The 20693-nt window shown below is 39.9% G+C and overlaps 1 protein-coding gene across 1 annotated transcript in view; it reads left to right on the forward strand.

Annotated features, from left to right (window-relative positions):
- The window catches only part of CSMD3 (CUB and Sushi multiple domains 3), a 3006114-nt gene that overhangs the window by 2110403 nt on the left and 875018 nt on the right, over positions 1-20693 (forward strand). Inside the window, exon 28 of the mRNA XM_078686868.1 lies at positions 8283-8474. Within this exon, the coding sequence (XP_078542994.1) occupies positions 8283-8474 (192 nt within the window). The remainder of the gene's footprint in view (positions 1-8282; positions 8475-20693) is intronic.

Here is a 20693-nt window from a genome sequence, read left to right on the forward strand (position 1 = left end):
ATTCGCACATTTGCGAAGAATTGCATTTAAGGAATCTCTATTTGAGATTCCTTAAATGCAATTCATGAATCATTTTAAAATTGCGAAATTGCAATTTTGGGCCGCTATTTACCGATAGGTCAGACCTCTCGGTAAATAGCAAAAACTTAGAAAAATGCATTTAAATGCATTTTTCTAAGTTGCATGTTACACACACACATGTCCTTTGGACATGTGTGTGCGCAACACCAATGTAGATTACATTTCAGGGGTGCTACAGGGTGTCCTTTGGACACCCCTGCACCCTTGAAATCGCATCCTTATTTGCGATTAGCTAATTGCTAATCGCAAATAAGGAATAACTCCCCATTCATTCCCATGGGCCTGTAGGCCCATGGGAATGCATGGGGAGTTATTCCTTATTTGCGATTAGCAATTTGCTAATCGCAAATAAGGAACATGTAGGAATCGCAATATTTTTTGCAATTCCTACATGAATACCGTTTTGCAAGTCCTTAATAGCGATTCCTTATGATTCGCTATTAGGGGCTCGCAAAACGGGAGAATGATGAATCAGGCAGATAATCTTTGGTAAATACCTGCCAGGTTTATGACCCAACAGGGACACTGCCTTATTCAAAGCCCAATCCCATACACTGCACATCGCTGATTTAAGGAAATCCGCTTAGCTTGTGCTGCTTGACCTGTTGGTAATAATACTACTCCTAATGCTGATTATTATTATTATTATTAGAAGAAGCAGAAGAAGCATGTGTTTAGTATGTAACACTTCAATCTCTAATTATGTGGTTTGTAAGTGCTGTAGATAAGAGATGTAAACCAATTTATTATTGCTCTATTAGTCGACCTCTGAGGCATAGAAGACTGCACATGAGTTGTAACTCACTCTGCCATCGTGGCCACATAATTATATCCCCATCCCAGCCCGTTCTGGAAGCTAATATGGAGGAGCTTGTGAACCTGCCACATATTAGACCAGAGATTAGTTGTCATACATTTTCATCAGTATGGTGTCGAAGATTCGCATTTAGAAAGCACCCTTTGCAGCATACTCGGGCAGCTCTCGTTTGCCACAGTGCTCATGCTGACCGCAGCTCATTTCAATGTATAGCATCTATACCTACTGCACGTCAGAATCTTTTCAACATTTTTGCAATGACACACAGGTTATTTTCAGTATTTTTCTTTTTCCCCAACCCAAAAAGTTATTGCTTCTATTTAATCTACATTTTTAAGCAGGCACTAGTATGAACGTAGATATGAGGATAGGTTTAGCATACATTTGATAACAATTTATAGCACACATTATTTCGACAAAGGACTGTCCTGGCGCTAGGAAGATAACTGAAGGCACAAGCAGCAGCTGAAAAAAAATAGTTGGTTAAAAAGTGGATCTCAAGGCGTTTTCAGAAGCTAATAAACTGGATCAGGCCCCTAAAGAGAAAGATTTAGGACCTGAGGTAGGAGAAATTAGATTTGGCTGCAATAGCCACTGCCTGCAAAGATTGTCCAAAATCAACCTCGTTGGCATGGAAGGATTAATACCACCACTGATGTTTCTTACAGAAGAGAGTCAGTGTATCAAGAGGACAACAGAGGTAGGGGCAGATTAGGTAAGAAAGTGTTACAACTCCATCTTAGACCCTGTTCAGCATGAAGGAAGCAAAGCCATCCAAAAGACAATCTGGCTATTGTCTCCACGGGAACTTTCCTTAACTCAATGTTTTGGTTAGAGCAGGACTAACATTATTGGTTACTTCAGGCCACAATCTATAAAAATACTAACCTAAACTTATGCCTCTGATTTACAAAGAAATATGAAATTCAGGTTATTCCTAACGTCTCTGAATATATTCAGAAGTTATGATAATTAAATTATTTTAGTGGTACTTTGATCTTACCTAGTGAATGGCCTGTTGTCAGTCCACCCTCAGGTTTAGTTTTGCTAATGTTTTTCTTCCATATTTTAAATCATGATCATCAATAACTTTATTTCGATCACAAAGATCAAAGAAAAAAGTACACAGCACATTATGATAAAATACAAAAATAGAATAGTTAGTTTTACATATTTAAAATGGCATAAAATATTTTAAAATCAGAAAGGATTAAAACAAAAAAGTTAGGTGCATAATACAGTACATCTGGAACGCTTAATCCACAGTGCTTGCCAATATCTAGAAAGGCCAAAGACCACTACTCTACGTGTATCAAATCATTAAAATTCTCAGCACCTCAAGGTAGTGACCCGGGCATATAGGGGGATTATCCATTTTTTCCTCTGAATTTTGTAATATGGACAAAAAAAAACAAATGCACAATGGTTTCAAGACTAGCGTGGCAAGTAGGACAGAAATCATCATAAAAAGCACCATTGCACCTCTTTCTAGAAAACAGTTTTGTTGGTAGGGTCTTGTACTGAAATTGGATAAATAATTTACGTGCCAGAGGGGGGACAATGTCATCAATAGTATCCTCAAAACGGGGGACAGAATTTGAGTTAAAAGAAAATCACAGGTCAAGCATCCCTCAGTTTTTGTCAGCACTTGAAGTGATGTAGCTTCCCAAAACATCTCTTTAAGCCTCACCCTTGGTATGGTAAGAAGGCTTTCCGGGTTGATCCAAAACCCTTCCATCCCAAGACTCCCCAATAGATCCTATAATGATCTAAATGTTAAGTATGTTTCAAGTGCAGAAAGCCATTAGTTATTCAGTTAGGATGGGAAAGACCACTGACATTTGTAAATTTCCACGGGCACCCATAAATACACAGGTTCTATTTCTGAAAATCTGCATCTCTCATTTACAGGAAACAGAAGACATTGGGGGGTAGGCTGAGTAACCTTGTACACAAATCATCACAGCAACTAAAGTTGGTGAACTGCTCTGCGTGAAAGGGAGAAAGGGGAACAGTGCTTTATCTACTGAAGTATAGTGCTGTTTTTCTCTCTCCTTGCACACTTAGGCAGCCATGTGTCAACATACACAACCTTGCACCATAGCATAAGGGTGTGTGCATTATGGCAAGCACAGGTATTGGACTGAAAGGGGACCGTTTTCAGTGCAAATGCTGTAATACATTTTTGACTTTGTGTCTATCCTGTACAGTACAGCACACATGCAAAGCTGGATAAATGCAGAGTGTTTTAAAACGTATTCCACAGCTATGCCTGCCTTGAGGAGGCATATATTTTTGCATAAATCCCTGACTTCCAATGTCAGTAGGTAGGAATTTACATCAAAACCTATGGATGGTTGCATGAAGATGCCAATGTTCCACTTCTATAATATCCCCTTGATGCTAAGTAGCCCATAGCGCTACTTGTGCCACTTTGGCCATTATTACAACACAAATCCTGATTTGCTATGGGTAACAAATACCACAACAACAAACCAGGTGCAAAGTGTTATTAAATATGAGTCTTAGTTGACTTGGCAAAGTATTCTGTCAACTGTGCCATTTCTGATGACATTTGCCTTTGAAGTCGTGTTAAACATAGATATAAACAGTATAGACAGCTGAGAAAAATGTTCCATACTGGAGGGCACTCGATTGATTCTTAGCCCTTGACTCCCTTGAATCGTGTATTGAAACATAATTTTTTGTTCTGAAGTCTATTCCTGTAGGCACTGATAATTACCAAAGAGCAATGCTTGCAGCTGACAGCATAGGCCAGGCATTTGTTTTTTAGAGTCAATGAAAAATGGACCATTTTAAATTATCTAATGGAGGAAAGTCATTTCTGAATTTCATTTCAAGCTACAAAACAATACGTCTTTTCTCTTTTCTATCTGACTTTGCAGTAAGCAGTACAAATAATGTGCCCCTTGGATATTGCAAAGTACAATTTTATAAGGTCACATTTGTTCCTGAACAAGTAATGCAACTATATCTCTCCGTGAATGTGTAGCCCAAACTCCAGTTCAAGGGGAACTATTGAAAGTGTTCAACTTGATTCCACAGTCCAGATTCTTTAACTCCATCCTTCTCTCCTTTTCTTATGTGAACATACTATTTGTGAAAAGGAAAGGAGAAAATGTATGTAATATACAATCAATAAGTCTCTTGTTCTAGGTAGATAAGAATGTTACAAAAGGCAAGTAAGGCTCTGTGGATTCTGAGTCTTGTCTGGAAGAAGAAATAGTTAATAAATGCTGAAAAGTGTTTCAATTGATGTATTTTCAGATCAGTAGAATGTCAATCCCAATCCATGCTAAAGTAAGATTCATACAAAAGCAGGCAGAGATGTTTTTGTACAAGCGACGTTTGATGTGTGTTACATAGTGTTTAAATAAAGATTGCTGGCATTTTTAATTTGTCGAAACTAGGTTCAACCAAAGGTTTCAATAATGTAACCATGAGTGCAACCCCGGATAGCTATGGCACAGAACAGAGCAGAAAGACTGTACTTACCAAAAATGTGTATGAATACAGTTAAAATGTCACCAAGGAACTCCAGCTTATTAAATTATTATTTTAGAGTAAATATTAATGAACAAATAAAACAAACAAGGAAAATCCAATAACGTGATCATGAGGTATGAATTTTTAAAGATTTACAAGAAAAAGCACCAAGAAACAGTAACGCCCCAATAGAAAGTACTGTTTGCGCATGACCAGGACCTGGGCACAATTTCTGGCCGACTCATTGGCGCATGGTCATATAAGCCAAGTAGGTTCATTCTGGTCAAAGTTTTTTCCTTTTCACTTAGACTCTTAAATGAAACAAAAAATTATACAGCAGGGCAAGGCAGCAGGCTGTATCCAGGAAAGTCCCTTCATAATCATTTAGACTTTTGTTTGAATTTTTTTCTTTGTCACTGATTTGTCTACATGTAGCAGGCTAAATATAAATTTACTGGATGTGCAGCATTTAAATAACACATTCCTGCCTGATGCACAATTTATTTATCTTCATTATTGTCTTCTGGTGGAAACTTTAATCACAGATTCCTCCCATTTTCAACCTCCCTCGCATTAGGTATGGGCAAAACTTGAATTTTGCCCGCATAATATGCATAATTTGGGGATTTCACATTATGCTTATTATCTGAAATCTCTGAAATAATACCATAAAGCAATTTTGCATAACTATGCGCTAATTCCTGTAACAATTTGCCATGAAACTCGCCATTTGCAGTAAATGTTTATGCGAACAACAGAATACAAGTGCTTTGCTTTTAAGCTTGCCCTTTTTTGTGCAAAGGGCATCCTTGCATCAATAATTGACTTGAGGGTGCATTTTGCATGCAAATATGGTGATTTTCTTTTTCCTTATTTATGCGTAATTTCCCCAAATTTAATGTAATAACAGGAAAATAAATTATGCAAATTTTGCTCACCTTACCTAGAAACCAGGTTTAATTTGTTAAAACTCTTCTATAGCTCTTGTTTGCTGGTAGATGGTACTATTGGCATCTATCATATCTCTGTCCTGCTTTCAGAAGTCAGAAAACAGAACCACATATAGGCAGCACACTGACATCAGCCTATCCATAGAAATTGTCAATGCCCTCCGAAGCAGAGTGACAGGCAGTTGAGGAATTCAACATATGAGAAATTGAGCTTCGAACTTTATTACCTACAAAATGTTCAACCCCCATTTTGGATTGTAGAGAGGAGCAGGAGTTGAGAAATCTATGCTTATGCAGAGAAAAAGTGTTACTGAACATAATTAATTTGTTCTACTTCTTGGCTACTTCTAACCACAGATTCCTCAAATTTTGAATAAATACAGTGGAAATACCGCACAAAAATGGGGATATGGGAATTAGATGTTACACCAGGAACTTTTGCAGGACCAAGCTGGTGCAATGTCCCTACCTACCTGTGGATCTGAGAGTTGATGCAGTAATGCACAATGAAGGTATGGAGGAGCACCCACATAGTAGTTTGGCAACACTGGGATGCCCCAGCTCCAAAACCATGATAGCAGCTTTAGTACTCTAGAGATGAGTCTGAAAGATCTCTAGACATGACTTTTTGGCAAAAGGAAAGAACAGCTTGATGCAGAGATCCACATAAAAAGACCCATTGATGGACAAAATTGCCTTTCTTCACACCAACCAGTTGCTTCATTCGATCAATATAAAAAAGTAAGTATCTGCTTAGAATCCAACCAGTAAAGCGTTGTCTTTTCTTAGAAGGATAATGAGGAGAGAAGATGAATGGAGCATGATGGACTGCCCCACATGAAGGTTCGAAAACGTTCATCACAAAAGAAGCCAGAGTTTGAAGTTCCAACTTACCTGAAAAAAAGTGATATGCAGAATTTGGACAGACAATACATGAAACTCCATGACCACAGAAAAATGGCGAAATGCAAGATAGACTTGAGCTTTGAAAATCTCAGGATGCAACTTTTGTGGGTCTGTTAAATTTATCCCAAAAAATGAACTTAAGGAACAGGGTAGTTGGCTCTTAAGGCCAAGTGCACTAGGCATTTTAATGGTTGCAAATGCTCCAATTCAGCACTTGTAGCTGTTAAAAAACGTATTCCTGTTCAATAATCCCATTTTAGTCGTCTGAACATTTTTTTTACTCCTAAAATGGGACATCATTTCGATATCTCGAACAGGCAAGTTATAGACTTCCATTCCAAGCACTAATTGAGTATCTAATGTATCAATGTTTTGTGCCTGCAATCTGGTCGCAAAACATTGCAGTTTTACCGACACCTCAAAGGAGGGTATAACCCATTTGTAAATGACAAGGTTCTCTTTATGAATGTGAAAAAAAAAGTTGAAGAGGAAGCGGCAGTGGTCCCGTTGACAGCAAACAAAGTAGAAAAGTAAACATTACTTTTTAAACAAATTTCTTTTATTGAAATGGACTACACTTAAAAACAAGTTTGTCTAAATAAAAAACAATCACACACATGCTTATCTACTGATCCCAGCACATTCACAATTCATTGAAAGGCCTCCAAATGTAGTGAGTAATACTTTGCAACCTACCTTATTAATATGCATGAGGTAGGTTGGATTCTCATCACTACGATTCAGACTTTTAACAACTGACTGATTAATACATAGGCTGGGCCTTAAAAACCTTTACTGATTCCAAAAATCCTGATGGCATTTTGCCAATAGATATTAGTACATCTGGCCTTTAGTTACTTTATCACCAGAGAGGCTTGTTAGTGTATTTGTTACCTAATGGCTACATCATGAAAACATGTCTGTCTAGATTTAATTATTATTAACTAGCTAACCATTGGATGATTAGCAAGTTTACACTTGTTTACCTTCATTGTGTTTTTGGTTTCTAGTAGGGGCTGGAAGTAATTTACCGTGTACCCATTCTTCCTATACGTTCTCAAGCTGAAAATGATAGGGCTGCCTCTATGAAGTACCATTGGCAGCCAGATTTTTTTCTGACGCCCTAAGATTTTTCTGCATGCAGGACCACAGTTCAGTATCTAAATCCTCTCATCTACCAAGCACTAGGACACTATTATATCAAGCCTTGGTCAAGATATCCGACCTCCAAGCAATGTATATAATTATTGTGTGCACATGGTGAGCTACTCAAACATGCTCAGGAATCATTATCACAAAAGCTGTTTTTTTTAAGATTCAAATCAATATCGGTCTATTTTGGGCTTCTATTGAGCGCAAGAAAATAAATAATCTGAGGGGGAAAAGGGAATAGTCGTATAGTTACAATAGGGCTCACAGAAAGCAAAAGCAAAAACAGGGAACCTGCGAAAGGTAGGTGAACATGTGGTGTGTTCTGATTAAACATACAGGTTAGAATAAGACGCTCTTGGGTCTGTTTTTACTGCCTTCAATGTGTTGGAGATGGCCTTTACAAAAGGTATCACCTCGAAATGTTCCAAATTATCACAAAAATAGTAAACCGTAATGCTAACTAACTCTGTTGTGCAAATGCGAACGTAAACGGCGACCCTGCCCCCGTCTTCACACTTCTATAACAGGAAACCATGCTTGAAATGGTTAACAAATTAACACACACGTTTCTAATTATATAGCAGGCACATCCCTACATGGATCATTGAGCAGATGCAGAACTGGTTCTCTTTCAATATATGGTTTTTCGACTGTACTTCGTGTTCGATTCTTTCTATTTAAACGATAACATTACTTCAGTGATTAAATAGGTCAATATGTGAATGCACATATCTGCATACTTTTGACAAGGTGACATCTTTGGCCTTAAAATATATCACTGCATACAAAAAAACTGTTTTTTAAAACACAACAGTAATAACAATATATTGCTATTAACATATTTTCGGTGCTCTGTCATTGTATCACAGGTTCTGTGGCTACAGCGTGTCGTGATCCAGGGGTTCCAATGAATGGAACGCGAAATGGCGATGGAAGAGAACCCCATGACACAGTCATATTTCAATGTGACCCCGGATATGAACTTCAAGGGGAGGAGCGGATCACATGCATTCAGGTTGAAAACCGTTTCTTCTGGCAGCCCAGCCCTCCAGTGTGCATAGGTATGTCACATTGAATACATTATGAACATTAGTCCCCTGGAACATTATGCTATGAACCAAACTTACAGTAATGTGATTCTACTTTCACTCTGTTCTGTACAAATCCATGTTTGCTGCATTTACACAGACGTATGTCTGTATGCAATTGAATCAGCGTAAATATTTGTGTGTATTAATTGATCAGAGAGTCTTTCTAGGACTATGCCTCTTAGTGTTTGCCTGAGTGGATCTCAGTGCATGCAAATGTATGTGTTTGTGAATTCATTAACGTAGCTCGAGCAACTGTCACAGACATAAATATTTGTTAGGGAGAGGCAACATAAACAGATGTTCTAAAAAGATGGTGGCAAAGGATTTGTTTCCTCCTTCTGAGGTCTCTGTTTCTTTCAGGTACTATGGTCTGACTACTGAATTCAAATAGGGCTCATGATCATACATACTATCAAAAACAAAGATAGAAATCACCACAACTACCGCTTTAACGCTTTGAATGCGTGCACAGAACGGAAGGCTCCTGGCCATCTGACGCACACGCCCACAGTGACGTCGGACGGCCCCGGCCGTCCAATTCATCCAAAGAGTTAAAGCTCAACAGAATGAGTTTTAGTTGATCTACTCTCCATTTTGTTCATGCCATAAAATGACATTGCAAAAGCATGAAATTCTAATATGTCAAGTTAGTATGACTTCGATTGGATACATGAATTGTGTGATGAGTGTACAGGTTGGTCAAAATGCAGTATTATCACATAATGTGAACATAACATGTTGCGTGATGTGACCCAAATGGAATGTTGTAAACCGTTTTACATTCATTAACAGCACTGAACAGAATCAAAATCTATATTGTACATCTACGTGGTATATGCAAATCCCAATGTTCATTCATTAAACAGCTCTCGTACAGCTAGATTTATCTTTATATTTTATATCTCTCTTTGAACATACTGCTCTATATTTTGATTGGTTTAATTGATTAATGGCAGGGATCAGAAACATGTATTAATCTATAGATATAAAAACGAAAGTATGTCTGTTTGGCCTTTATGCATTACTACACCATTTATCCGATCAACATGAAACTTTGGGAAGTTGTTGAGTACACTCCCGCGAAGGCTTCTGGCAAAAAAAATAAAAAATTTAAATATCGGCCCCCCAGGGCCCTCATAATCTTTCCAATACTGAACGTTTACAGTTTCCGGTGCGACTCGCTTTTGCAATGACCATCAACAAAGCACAAGGACAATCGCTGCAAGTGTGTGGACTAGATTTGCAGAATCTGTGCTTCTCACATGGACAACTGTATGTCGCCAGCTCACGCGTCGGAAAACCTTCTGATTTATTTGTGTACGCACCAGACGGAAAACCAAAAAATACTATCCACAAGCACTCAAATAAATAAACATAATTAAAACAACACTTTAAAATGTTTTCCATATTAAAATGAAAACGTTTCAATAAAAATGACACAATGTAAATTGAATGTTATAACAAGTTTCCTTAAATTTCCTTTCTTATGAGATCGCATCAACGCGCGACGGGTAAGCTAGTTGATTATAATTTAAAGCACAGTGGGTAGGCCACAATAGCAAAAAAAGGGGAAATATCACATAAAATGTAAGCATTAGTTCAAGACATACTCTCTACCACAAACCTTGGTTGGATGATGACCTAAAAAGATCAAGCATTAGAGTGGTGCAATGTTACCATCTTAAAGGGTGGTAAATGGTTGTTTGTCAAAAGATCTTTAAAGCCATGTGTTACTTTTTTTCTGGAAAAATATCAGTATTTGGAAACATATTTAAAGTAAACAACAAAACACAGCAAACCAGATAAAACAAAACACCACAGCAACAGTAAAATTAGCAGGCATCTCATTACAAACTTGCATTACAAAAACAACACAAAAAGAAACCCAAACACATCACCATCTCGGTGAAGTATCACACAATAAATGTACATGAACATTCTATTCACACAATACCACATCAGTAAACCTTTTACAATGTGGTAGGGAATGGTGCTTGAACAAGCACTAAATTAACTAACCTCTGTAGGAAATCTGCCTTTTTTGCATGGTAATCCTACTTTTATCATCTTTTGCTGAAATTTAATTTTTACTGGCTTCAAAACTGTGCACCTACCCCTGTTAAATAGAGGTATAATGTTGGGTACTTTTCTTTTCAACATGATGACATTGGTATTCATCTAAATGGCATATTTGACTTACCCTTAAATCCTAGTATATGATACAAGGTGTACCCAGGGACTGTAAGTTAAAAGTCAGTAGTAGACTGTAGAACCTGTTGTGCCATCTACTACAGTGACAGTGCAAAACATGGATTCAGGCTTACCAGTGTGGCCTAACTGTAATGGTGTAAAAACTGCAATTCGACCTGTCAAAGCAAACGTTTTTGACAGGTCAAAACTTCCCTTTTAAATAGTAATAAGTCACTCATACGTAGGCAGTGTAGCCCACAAGGCAGAGTGCATGTTCATTAAAAGTAGGACATGTAGTAATTTATTGTTAGCATGTTCTTACAGCGACTAGCACCCACAAGCCATGTGAAAGGTCTAACTGTCTACGTACAAAACCAGTGTATTTTTATTTATTTATTTTTACCATTTATTAAGCGCACTGTTACCGGGCAGGTGTCCTGGCGCTGAAATGATATGCTTTCTCCATACGATGTTAGTCCCTATAGATTAAAAAGCCATGTTTTAATGTTCTTCCTAAATGTCATTAGGTCAGTGCTTTGTTTTAGGGGGAGGGGCATTTTATTCCAGATACCAGCTGCTCCGGAGATAAAACTGCGACCTCCCCATCGAGCTTTCCTAATACGATCAGTCTTGACAAGCCATTTGTTGGATGATCTTAAATGTCGGCCTGGCTTGTACAGCTGGAAGTGTTGTTGAAGGAAAGACGGACCTAGTCCATTCACTGCCTTGAACACTATGCACAGTGCTTTGAACATCATACGTTTCCGTACTGGGAGCCAGTGCAATTTGCTCAGTTCCCCAGAGACGGAGGCAAACTTGGGTAGACCCGTAATTAAGCGGACAGCAGCATTTTGCAGCGTCTGTAGCTTGTTCAAGATCCCTTGCTGTGCTTGTAAATACAGACTATTGCAGTAATCGAGGCGTGACAGCACTAATGCTGTCACGACAGTTTTCCTACTGCTAATGGAGAGAAAGGGGAGAATTTTCCTTATTGTTTTTATTATCCAGTGGACCGAGGATGAGAGGGCATTGACTTGTGCTTTAAAAGTAAGTTGGTTGTCAATGAGTACCCCTAGATTTTTTACTGTCGTGGCAGGTATGGGAGGTTCTCCCATTTCTTGAGGCCACCAGTTGGGGGTCCATAAGTTGGTCTCATTGCCAAAGAGAAGAACCTCTGTTTTCGAGGAGTTCAATTTAAGGCAATTCCTAGCCATCCATGAGCTTACTGCAATCATACAGTCCTGAAATCTTGCTGCTGTTCCCTCCTCTCGACCCGGGAGCAGAGATACCACAATTTGTGTATCATCTGCATATGATGTCAGTTCAAAGCCAAATGACCGAATCACCGGGGCGAGGGAGGAAATGTATATATTAAAAAGGGTAGGGCTCAGGGAGGAGCCCTGAGGAACCCCTCCTGGGAGTGTAAAAGGAGTGGATTCAAAATCTCCCAGGGCTACCACCTGAACCCTGTCCGAGAGGAAAGATTTCAACAAGCTCAGCGCGACTCCCCGCACTCCGCAGCCCTCAAGGCGGTCCACCAAAATACTATGGTGGACCGTATCGAAGGCCGCGGACAGATCGAGAAGCACCAAGACTGCCCGTCCGCCCACATCCATCACCTTCCTAATTTCTTCAGTGGACTTAATGAGGGCAGTCTCAGTGCTGTGGCCCTCCCTAAATCCATGTTGCGCCATGTCAAGCCCCTGAGAGGATCTGAGGAAATCACAGAGCTGAGCATTCATGGCCCTCTCAATAAGCTTGGCCGGCAATGGAAGTCTAGCTATGGGCCGGTAACTATTGGGATCTGAGATGTCCAAAGTTGATTTTTTAAGCAAAGGTGCGATGGAGACTTGCTTCCAACACAATGGATATTCTCCTCCTTTAAACATCGTGTTAAAGACTTCAGTCAGCATAACTGAGATGGGAGTGGCTGCAAGTTGAGCCACAGCAGCTGGACAAGGATCGTGGGGTGAGCCTGATTTAGTTTTTAGTAATAACTTTGTAATTTCTTCTACTTTTACTGGGCTGAACTCCACGAATTCCGAGGGCTGTGAGTTCTTTTGTATGGATTTATGGGTTCTTTCACTGAGAGTGAGCCTCACTTGATGTTCCAGGGCGGCGAATATTTGCTCTACCTTTCCCAAGAAGAATTTAGCAAGAGTCTCGCATAGCTCCAAACTAGGGGGAATAGTGACTGATTTCAAAGTACTTAAGTTAGTCACAGTCTTAAAGAGTTCTTTAGAGGAATTCTTCGCGATCTCAATTTTTGCGGAAAAATAAACGCTTTTTGCCTTTTTAATCATTCCTTTGTATGTCTTAAGTCTGGCATTAAGTATCATTTTGTCTGCCTTTGAGTATTTTGTGCGCCATTGGCGCTCTAGTTTTTTACACGACACCTTATAATCGCGTAGTTCCTCGGTGAACCAAGGAGCAGATGGTATTATACGCGTTGGGCGGCAGAGTTTGGGCTGGACTAGGGAGGTACAGGCCTGATCTAACCAATTTGTATAGCTTTCAGCTGCTTCATTTATATCTGTAGGTGGCGAAAAAGTGGAGGCTAACAGATAGTCCTCCAATGCTTTACCATCCAAATCCTTCCAGAGCCTACAGAGCTTGGCAGGCTTTCTGTTTTTTTTTGCTCTATTGGGCTCGAGCGGTTGGATTTTAAAAAGGACTACTGAGTGATCCGACCAGGCTAAAGGCTCTACATGGCTGAAATGGAGGTCTGGATTATTTGTGAAGATACCGTCCAGGGTATGTCCCTTGACGTGTGTGGCTCCACTTACCACCTGAATCAATCCAGCCGCGAGCATTGCATCAGCTAGGGATGCAGTATCAGGGTCTGAGTCTTCCTCTAGATGAAAATTAAAATCGCCTAGCATGGTGAAGGACTTCACACAGAGGGCTGCTTCCAGATAGGTGCCTACCTCATTTAAGAATTGGTTTTTGGAACCTGGTGGCCTATATAGGAGGCAGCCTTGGAAAGTGCAGTGGTTAGAGATAGAAAACTTAAACCCCAGTGCTTCAGTCGACTGTGAAGTCACTGTCTGGAATGTGCCTTGGAACGAGGCATGATAAATAATGGCGATCCCGCCCCCTCTTTGACCTGTTCTATCTTGAACACGACAACAGTAACCTGTAGGTGTAGCTTTGACCAGGTCCGGTCCTGAAGCCGCGTCCGTCCAGGTCTCTGTGATAAATACAATTTTTGCCCTTCTCTCTAAAATTAGGTCAGCACAGTCAATGCTGTGTTTAACCAGAGATACAGCTTAAAATACTAATACAGTGTCTTGGGAATGGGCCTAGCTAACAAAAATACTGAAACAACCCTTGATTGATAGGTATTAAAAATTCAATATAACGGTGAAGTCAAATTCTGAATAAATATTAGCAAAACGTAACTTGTTGAAATATACCTTTTCCCTTCCTAAAGTTCCTGGAGGCGAATTTGCATATGCTCTCCTTCTTGCAGCTAGTGATTAGCATTTGAATTGGTGTGAAAGGCCCCCAGGAGCAAACAAAATAGGCTCAAATGGGCAGAGATGACTCCTGTGAACCTCGCAGAATACACAGGGCAGAGACTGTACCTATCCTCTTTAACACTATAATGTCCAATCCTGCTTGAGAGGTCTGCTGGTTTTACATGTAACACCAAAGGCCCACTTTAAAAGTACAAAGAAAGATACCAATAGAGTTCTTCTGTATCCCTGTTTGGAAGGTGGAAATTCCTGCTTTTGTTTTTACTAGACCTACATCTCTGGAGTTATTGTGGATTTTAGTGTCAGATGTTGGAAAACACTAGGATTACCATAATACCATAATACAATGCCTACACATACCCCAACCCCTCAGAGACCAAGTTTAGTATGGGTGAAGACTTTCGCCCCGGGAACTTTTACCACGTGGTTAGGGCATGCCCAGTAGTCATTACCATCCACCAGCTAGTGCCAGGCATAAATGTGCTCTTCACCAGCAGGCTAGACTACAGAATCATGCTTTACGCAGCAATCACTGCATGCCTACTGAAGAGACTCCAAACAATACAGAACTCATCAGCAAGACTCATACTAGACTTCCCCAGAAGGACCTACATCTCACTCCATCTCAGGAAGATGCACCTGCTCCCAATTCAAAAGAGTTGCCAGTTCAAGCTGCTGACCCGCTCCTACAAGGCTCTGCATAATGAAGGACCAGCATACATCAAAAAACACCTAATCTTCCACCAACCATCCAGACTCCTCCGCTCAGCCTCCCTCTCTGTCGCAAACACCCCACGGATCCATTGAGCCTACAGCAGAGGATGCTCCTTCTCGCATGTGGCAGCCCAGGCCTTGAACAATCTCCCTCTGCACCTCAGAACCGCGCTGTCACTCCAACAATTCAGACAACACCTAAAGACCTGGTTGCTTGAGTAATCACATCCATGCCGCAGCGATCAGACCCAACGCCTCAAGAACCTCACGGGTGATTTGCTGCACTCTACAAATGACTGATTGAATCCTGATCAATATGTATAAAATTCTTCTAAGCACGCTCTGTATGGGGCTGGTTCCTCTGTGTGCCCACTTCTGCACAAATATGAACGTGTTCTGAGCTTGATTACATCTGCAGTACCTTTAATACCCATAGCTAAATGGAGCTGTGATTACTCTGAAGTAGATTAAACAGAGCTTTTAAAAATGTATTCTCAGCATGGAAAAGACCAACAACATTGGCTAAAGTTCCACAAGTCATCCCCATATGTTGCGGCCCCTCTAGCTTTTGTTCTGTAAACCTCCAGTGCTGGTGATATTCATGTAGCAGTAGTTGATTTAAAGTGCTGCACTACACTTAACACAGAATATTGGAGGACTAACTGGCTCTTAGCGATTTGTGAGGACCAGTACTTAGTTTTTGAGATTTCACCCCTAGATACTCAAAATACAACACTCTTTCTATCGCTTCCTCACCCACTGTCAATAAACGCTGATTAAAAGTCATGTAATTCGTTTTGAGCATCACGAGAAACCCACAAATCGGTCTAGAAGGTATTGAAGACCCATTATGGTTTTGGATATGAGCGAAGTATCATCAACAACAAAAAGAGCAGGGAACCTTACTCCAGGCATTTACAGGCATTATGATAGGCAATCCCTCCATTAATATAAAGCAACAAAAGAGTTGGTGCTAAGACACACCCTTCATACCCGTATTATCTGCTGGGATGCGATCAGTTAAGTAACCATCTTTCCCCCATCTGACCTTGGCATAAGTGTTGTTATGGAGTCTTACAGGAGTGTGGAAGATGTTTTCTGGTACGCTCATTGAATTTTAGTACTGTCCATAATTTAACTCTGGGAATTGTATTAATGCAGCCCGTAGACAGATAAAGGCAACACAGAGATGCACACTCTCTGTATTAAGCGTTTTTCAGTAATAAGGAGACAGTGAAATATCTGGCCTATCGTGCTCACGATCTCTCTAAACACGTAACTATCGGCCCATCTTTTTTTAAACGTCTTATCTTTGCATTGCAGTGTGAAGATGTAAGGCCTTCTTATGTACAGTATTGCCCGTTCTTTATACCCTGTCAACAGTTGCCACTGAAAGAATGGGGTGAACTGCAAATTCCTCTTTAAAAAGATATGACTCGATGCACTCACCTTTGCAGTTGTTCTATCATGTCTTTTTGCATGAAGCTTCTCATTACAGTGCGAGCATCAATTCCAAATCTCTCTCCTCAATGACCCACACACCGTGGCCATCTGTGGCAGATGTGGACGTCACAGGACAGGTGTCAAGGACAGGGCTTCAGTCGAAGGGACAGTGGTCGACTTAGGATCCACTATGCAAATAAACACCTTTTTGTTTGTCTAAAGCGACACAATAGCTACCTAAACATGCTCGACAAAAGGCGTGAACATGTTTCTGCTCCCTGCGTTTACCTCTAACACATCATCATTTATTTTAAGGATATGCTCTGTTGTCTCCAAATATCGGTCACGTGCTCATCTGAAACTCCTGTTCGCCTCTGAAAGCATACACATGCATACACATCTGATGGCTCCAGGGCCCACTTTTTTATGGAAATGTCCCATTTGGGAGAATACTCTAAGGGGCATATTACCAAGCAATAGCGATAATTATCGCTATTGCTTGGTTAGAGACAAAATTTACCGCTGAGCTGCGGCGATTTTTATCGCAGATAAACCTTGGTATTACCAAGGTTTATCGCAAATGCGATAAAAAACGGCCGCAATGCATGAATATCGCTGAAAAGTCAGCGATATTCATGCATTACCGGGCTAATGCTCTTAGCCATGTTATCCACCTCCCATTGGATAACATGGCTAAGAACTGCTCAGGGCAGGTGTTAGCTTTTAGAGATATTCGCGCTTAGCGCGAATATCTCCAAAAGTTGGTAATAGGAGATAGCGATGTTAGCGACTGTTTCCAGTCGCTAACATATTGGCATGCCCACTTTGCATGTCATTAGTGATAAATATCACTGACATGCAAAGTGGGGCTCAAGATGGTCGCTATCGCCTACTAGCTGTCGCTAACTGGTGTTAGCGACAGCTAGGTAATAGGGAGATCATTTTATCTCCGCTTTCTTGGCTTTTAAAGCCAAAAAAGCGGAGATAAACCCCCTTGATAATATGCCCCTTAGTTATTAGACTACACACATGCACTCGTTCACGTTATAAGTAAATACCTATTTTAGCAAAATATTCGTGGCAGTCTCACATCAGAAGCTTCGCCAGCGAAGGTTCTGCCTGCAGACGTGCGTGTTTCCAGTGAGCATTTTGCCGTAGGTGATTATCATGCCAGACGCCTTTTCTCTGGTTCTCTAATCCGCGTCAGTCGGCAAGGTTATCACGCAAGTGCCATTAGTTTTTTAGCACGTATGACATTTGTCAGTCTGCTGATACAGCTGACTCCGAAGAATGCAAGGCAGCAGGAAAGCCTCTAGTTGACAGGCTAAACTGAGTACCCTGCGGTTGCTGTTTAAAGTGTTCTATTTAAAAATAAGCCAACCAGAAGAACAACGGCGGAATACAAAGCCCATTTCAGACACAACAATTCTCCCTTTGTTTTTCAGCGAGACCGCGCATTTTCCATTTCATCTGCAGGGATAGCTTTATTGATTGAGGCTATTGTGGAGATTACTTAATGACCAAGGAGCTTTCTCGCCTCATTAAAATTTCCAGAAGCATCACTTTTTATGTGTTGTCACAAAGTCAGCAGATTTCCACCAGAAAACTGTATTTTATTTCGTATGTGCATCCATCATCTCAGAGACTCTTGTTCAGCCAGTGGACGCCACCATGGATTTAGGTGAGAAGGCAGGAGTGAAACAGAATATTATAACAATAAACCGGAAGTTGCATTTGTTGTATCATGATGTTTGTGATGCTAAATCATGTGATATATGTGTGTTACAATTGCACTTATTTCACTGTAGGAGGCACACCTAAGACCATTGAAAATTGTTTTTTTCCTTTCAAATGTGCATTTAGGAATTATATAAATGACTTAAGCGTTTGTTATAAAACAACAGAATTGTGTTGTGGGTACAGGCCATTTGCCTTTGTAGATATATAATGATCAGAAGAAAACCTTTGGTGTTAAGCAAACATAGTTCAGCTGTTTCTTCTTGTATTGCCCATGACACTGACCTACTTTGTTTGAAGTTTACTGGTAAAATCCATTAGTTCCAATTGTGCAAAGCCAAAATCGGCCTTATAGAATCGCCAGACCGGAATAGTGACAACATTCACATTAATTATGCATGAAATGAACTTCTGCAGCACGAGATCAAGTCAGAAACTGCCAGTTACACCGTATTTGCCAAACCTGAGTGTAGGGTTATGCATAGATAAAAAAAATTGATCTTACACAGGTAGAACATACAAATCATCATCTAAAACAATCCAGAAGATCTTTGAATAACGACGATAGGTCGTAGTGGACTGGAACTAATGGTATGTGCGTGCCCATCGTTTTTAATTTAGTGGGGTTTCTCTCCTGTCCTTTGTGCGAATAGGAAACATTCTCTCAGCAGCAGCAGCAGTAGGCGTTTACAGATGCAGATCGTGAATTTCCTGAAAAACCAAGTGTGTGCTGAGACATGAAAAAGAGAACATACTCATAGGTTTCCGTATCTTCAGACACACTCTACTTCTGCAGCAGATGTTATCTCAGGAGGAGTAGGGTATCTAGGAGTTCTTGTATTGGGACCAAATCTCCTGATGACTCTATGCTCGATAGGCCATCTATGCCAACTCGCCCAAAGCTGTAAATCATCCTTCATTGCACACAAGAAAGCGGCTTCTCCATTTCAAAAACGTGTAAGCTGTCAAAAGGCCGTATGTCATGTGTGACACCTTCATCTAGGTCTAGGTGAGTCGCTAAAAGTATGTATTCTAGGCCCATCAGGCTTTGTGTACTTTGTCGCAGCCTCTACCCATACTGCTCTGTATCCTACAAGACTGTTCTCAAACTTTTTTACCCGTAGATCCCTGATAAACATACTTAGAGTTTGACACCTGAAGACTTGAAATCACACCACTGTCTCATTTTCCAAATCTTTCCACTAAAAGCTAACACACTTATTTTCAGTGGACTTTAAACTCATCTGAAAGGAGAAACACTCTTAGTACTTAAATCAATTATATTGCATTGCAAATCCTTCTTACGGTCTAATAATCCCAATTATTGGCATTTGTCCATCACATTCATAACTAAGTCTTGTAGTTTGAGCCAAAGAAGAACTTCTACAATCTTCATATCTGAGAGCACAAATTATTTATTGTCGATATGTTAAGGTTCTTATATAGTCAAATGCAATACACATAGCACAGTAAACACGTTTTGTTCCTACATGGGACTTCATCAGGGCTGAAGTAAAAACAAAAATATATATTTTGACACTATACATGCGATATAAAATGTATATAACCTCCGTTATAAATTCTTAAAAACAAATACAGAGGTTTTTACATTACATTATAACTTTTAATATAGGCAAGCTTAGTACCACTGGAGCCCCTCGTCTATGGATAATACATATTCCAAACCTTTTCATCCATCAGTTGAATATTTCATTTCATTGCTCCATGTAATAGCTTCACCCTCACTACATCAAAAAATATTATACAATACATCTTGCATACATATTCTTGAACCTTCTTAATAATTAAATCAATACAATCATCACAGCTGTTAATCCACTAATTATTTCATTTTCCAGTTTAATCCCTTTTCATCCTATGATCATGTATAGATCACATGGACAGTTAACATCATCAAAGTTACAGAGAACCCTAACCATTAATTCATTTAAATTATGATAACCTATCAAAATTAAAATTGGATACACTCAAAAATCACAAGCTATTTAATTCAACGAGTCACCCAATTAACTATAATCAGCTAAAATTCAACTTCATTATAGTTGACTATTCATAATAAATAAGCTCAATGAAAGAGTTAATAACTTACCTCCCATTGGATAGAATAGGATAGGATATCACTTATAAAGCGCACTTATACCTGAAGGTATCACAGCGATACAGCAGGCAAAGAGAAGACAGAATGAAAGCACGCAAGCAGCAACCTAGGACGAAAAAAAAACAGGTTTTCAGATGTTTTTTAAAAACCAGGTAGGAGTCCACATTAGAGATAAAAGTGGGTAGGGAATTCCATAACTTAGCGGCCGCTACGAAAATGAGTGACCATCCCCTTTGGTCTTACAAAATCTGGGGATCAAAAGTTTGTTCTGTGAGCAGGATCTCAAAAGCCTGCCCAGGCTATACCATTAAAAAAGAGAGTTCAGATGTAGCGCACCCTTACTATGGATGGCCTTAAATACCATGCTCAGAGCCTTAAAGTAGATGCGTTTCCTGATGGGGAAGGAGTGAAGGAAGCGAATCCCATCCCTGACTGACAGACGGGCTGCTGCATTCTGTACCACCTAGAGCGTATCAAGGGAGACACCATTGATGTTCAGGCACAGAG

Source organism: Lissotriton helveticus, chromosome 4_1, assembly GCF_964261635.1.
Source record: "Lissotriton helveticus chromosome 4_1, aLisHel1.1, whole genome shotgun sequence".
NCBI classification, from domain to species: Eukaryota; Metazoa; Chordata; class Amphibia; order Caudata; family Salamandridae; genus Lissotriton; species Lissotriton helveticus.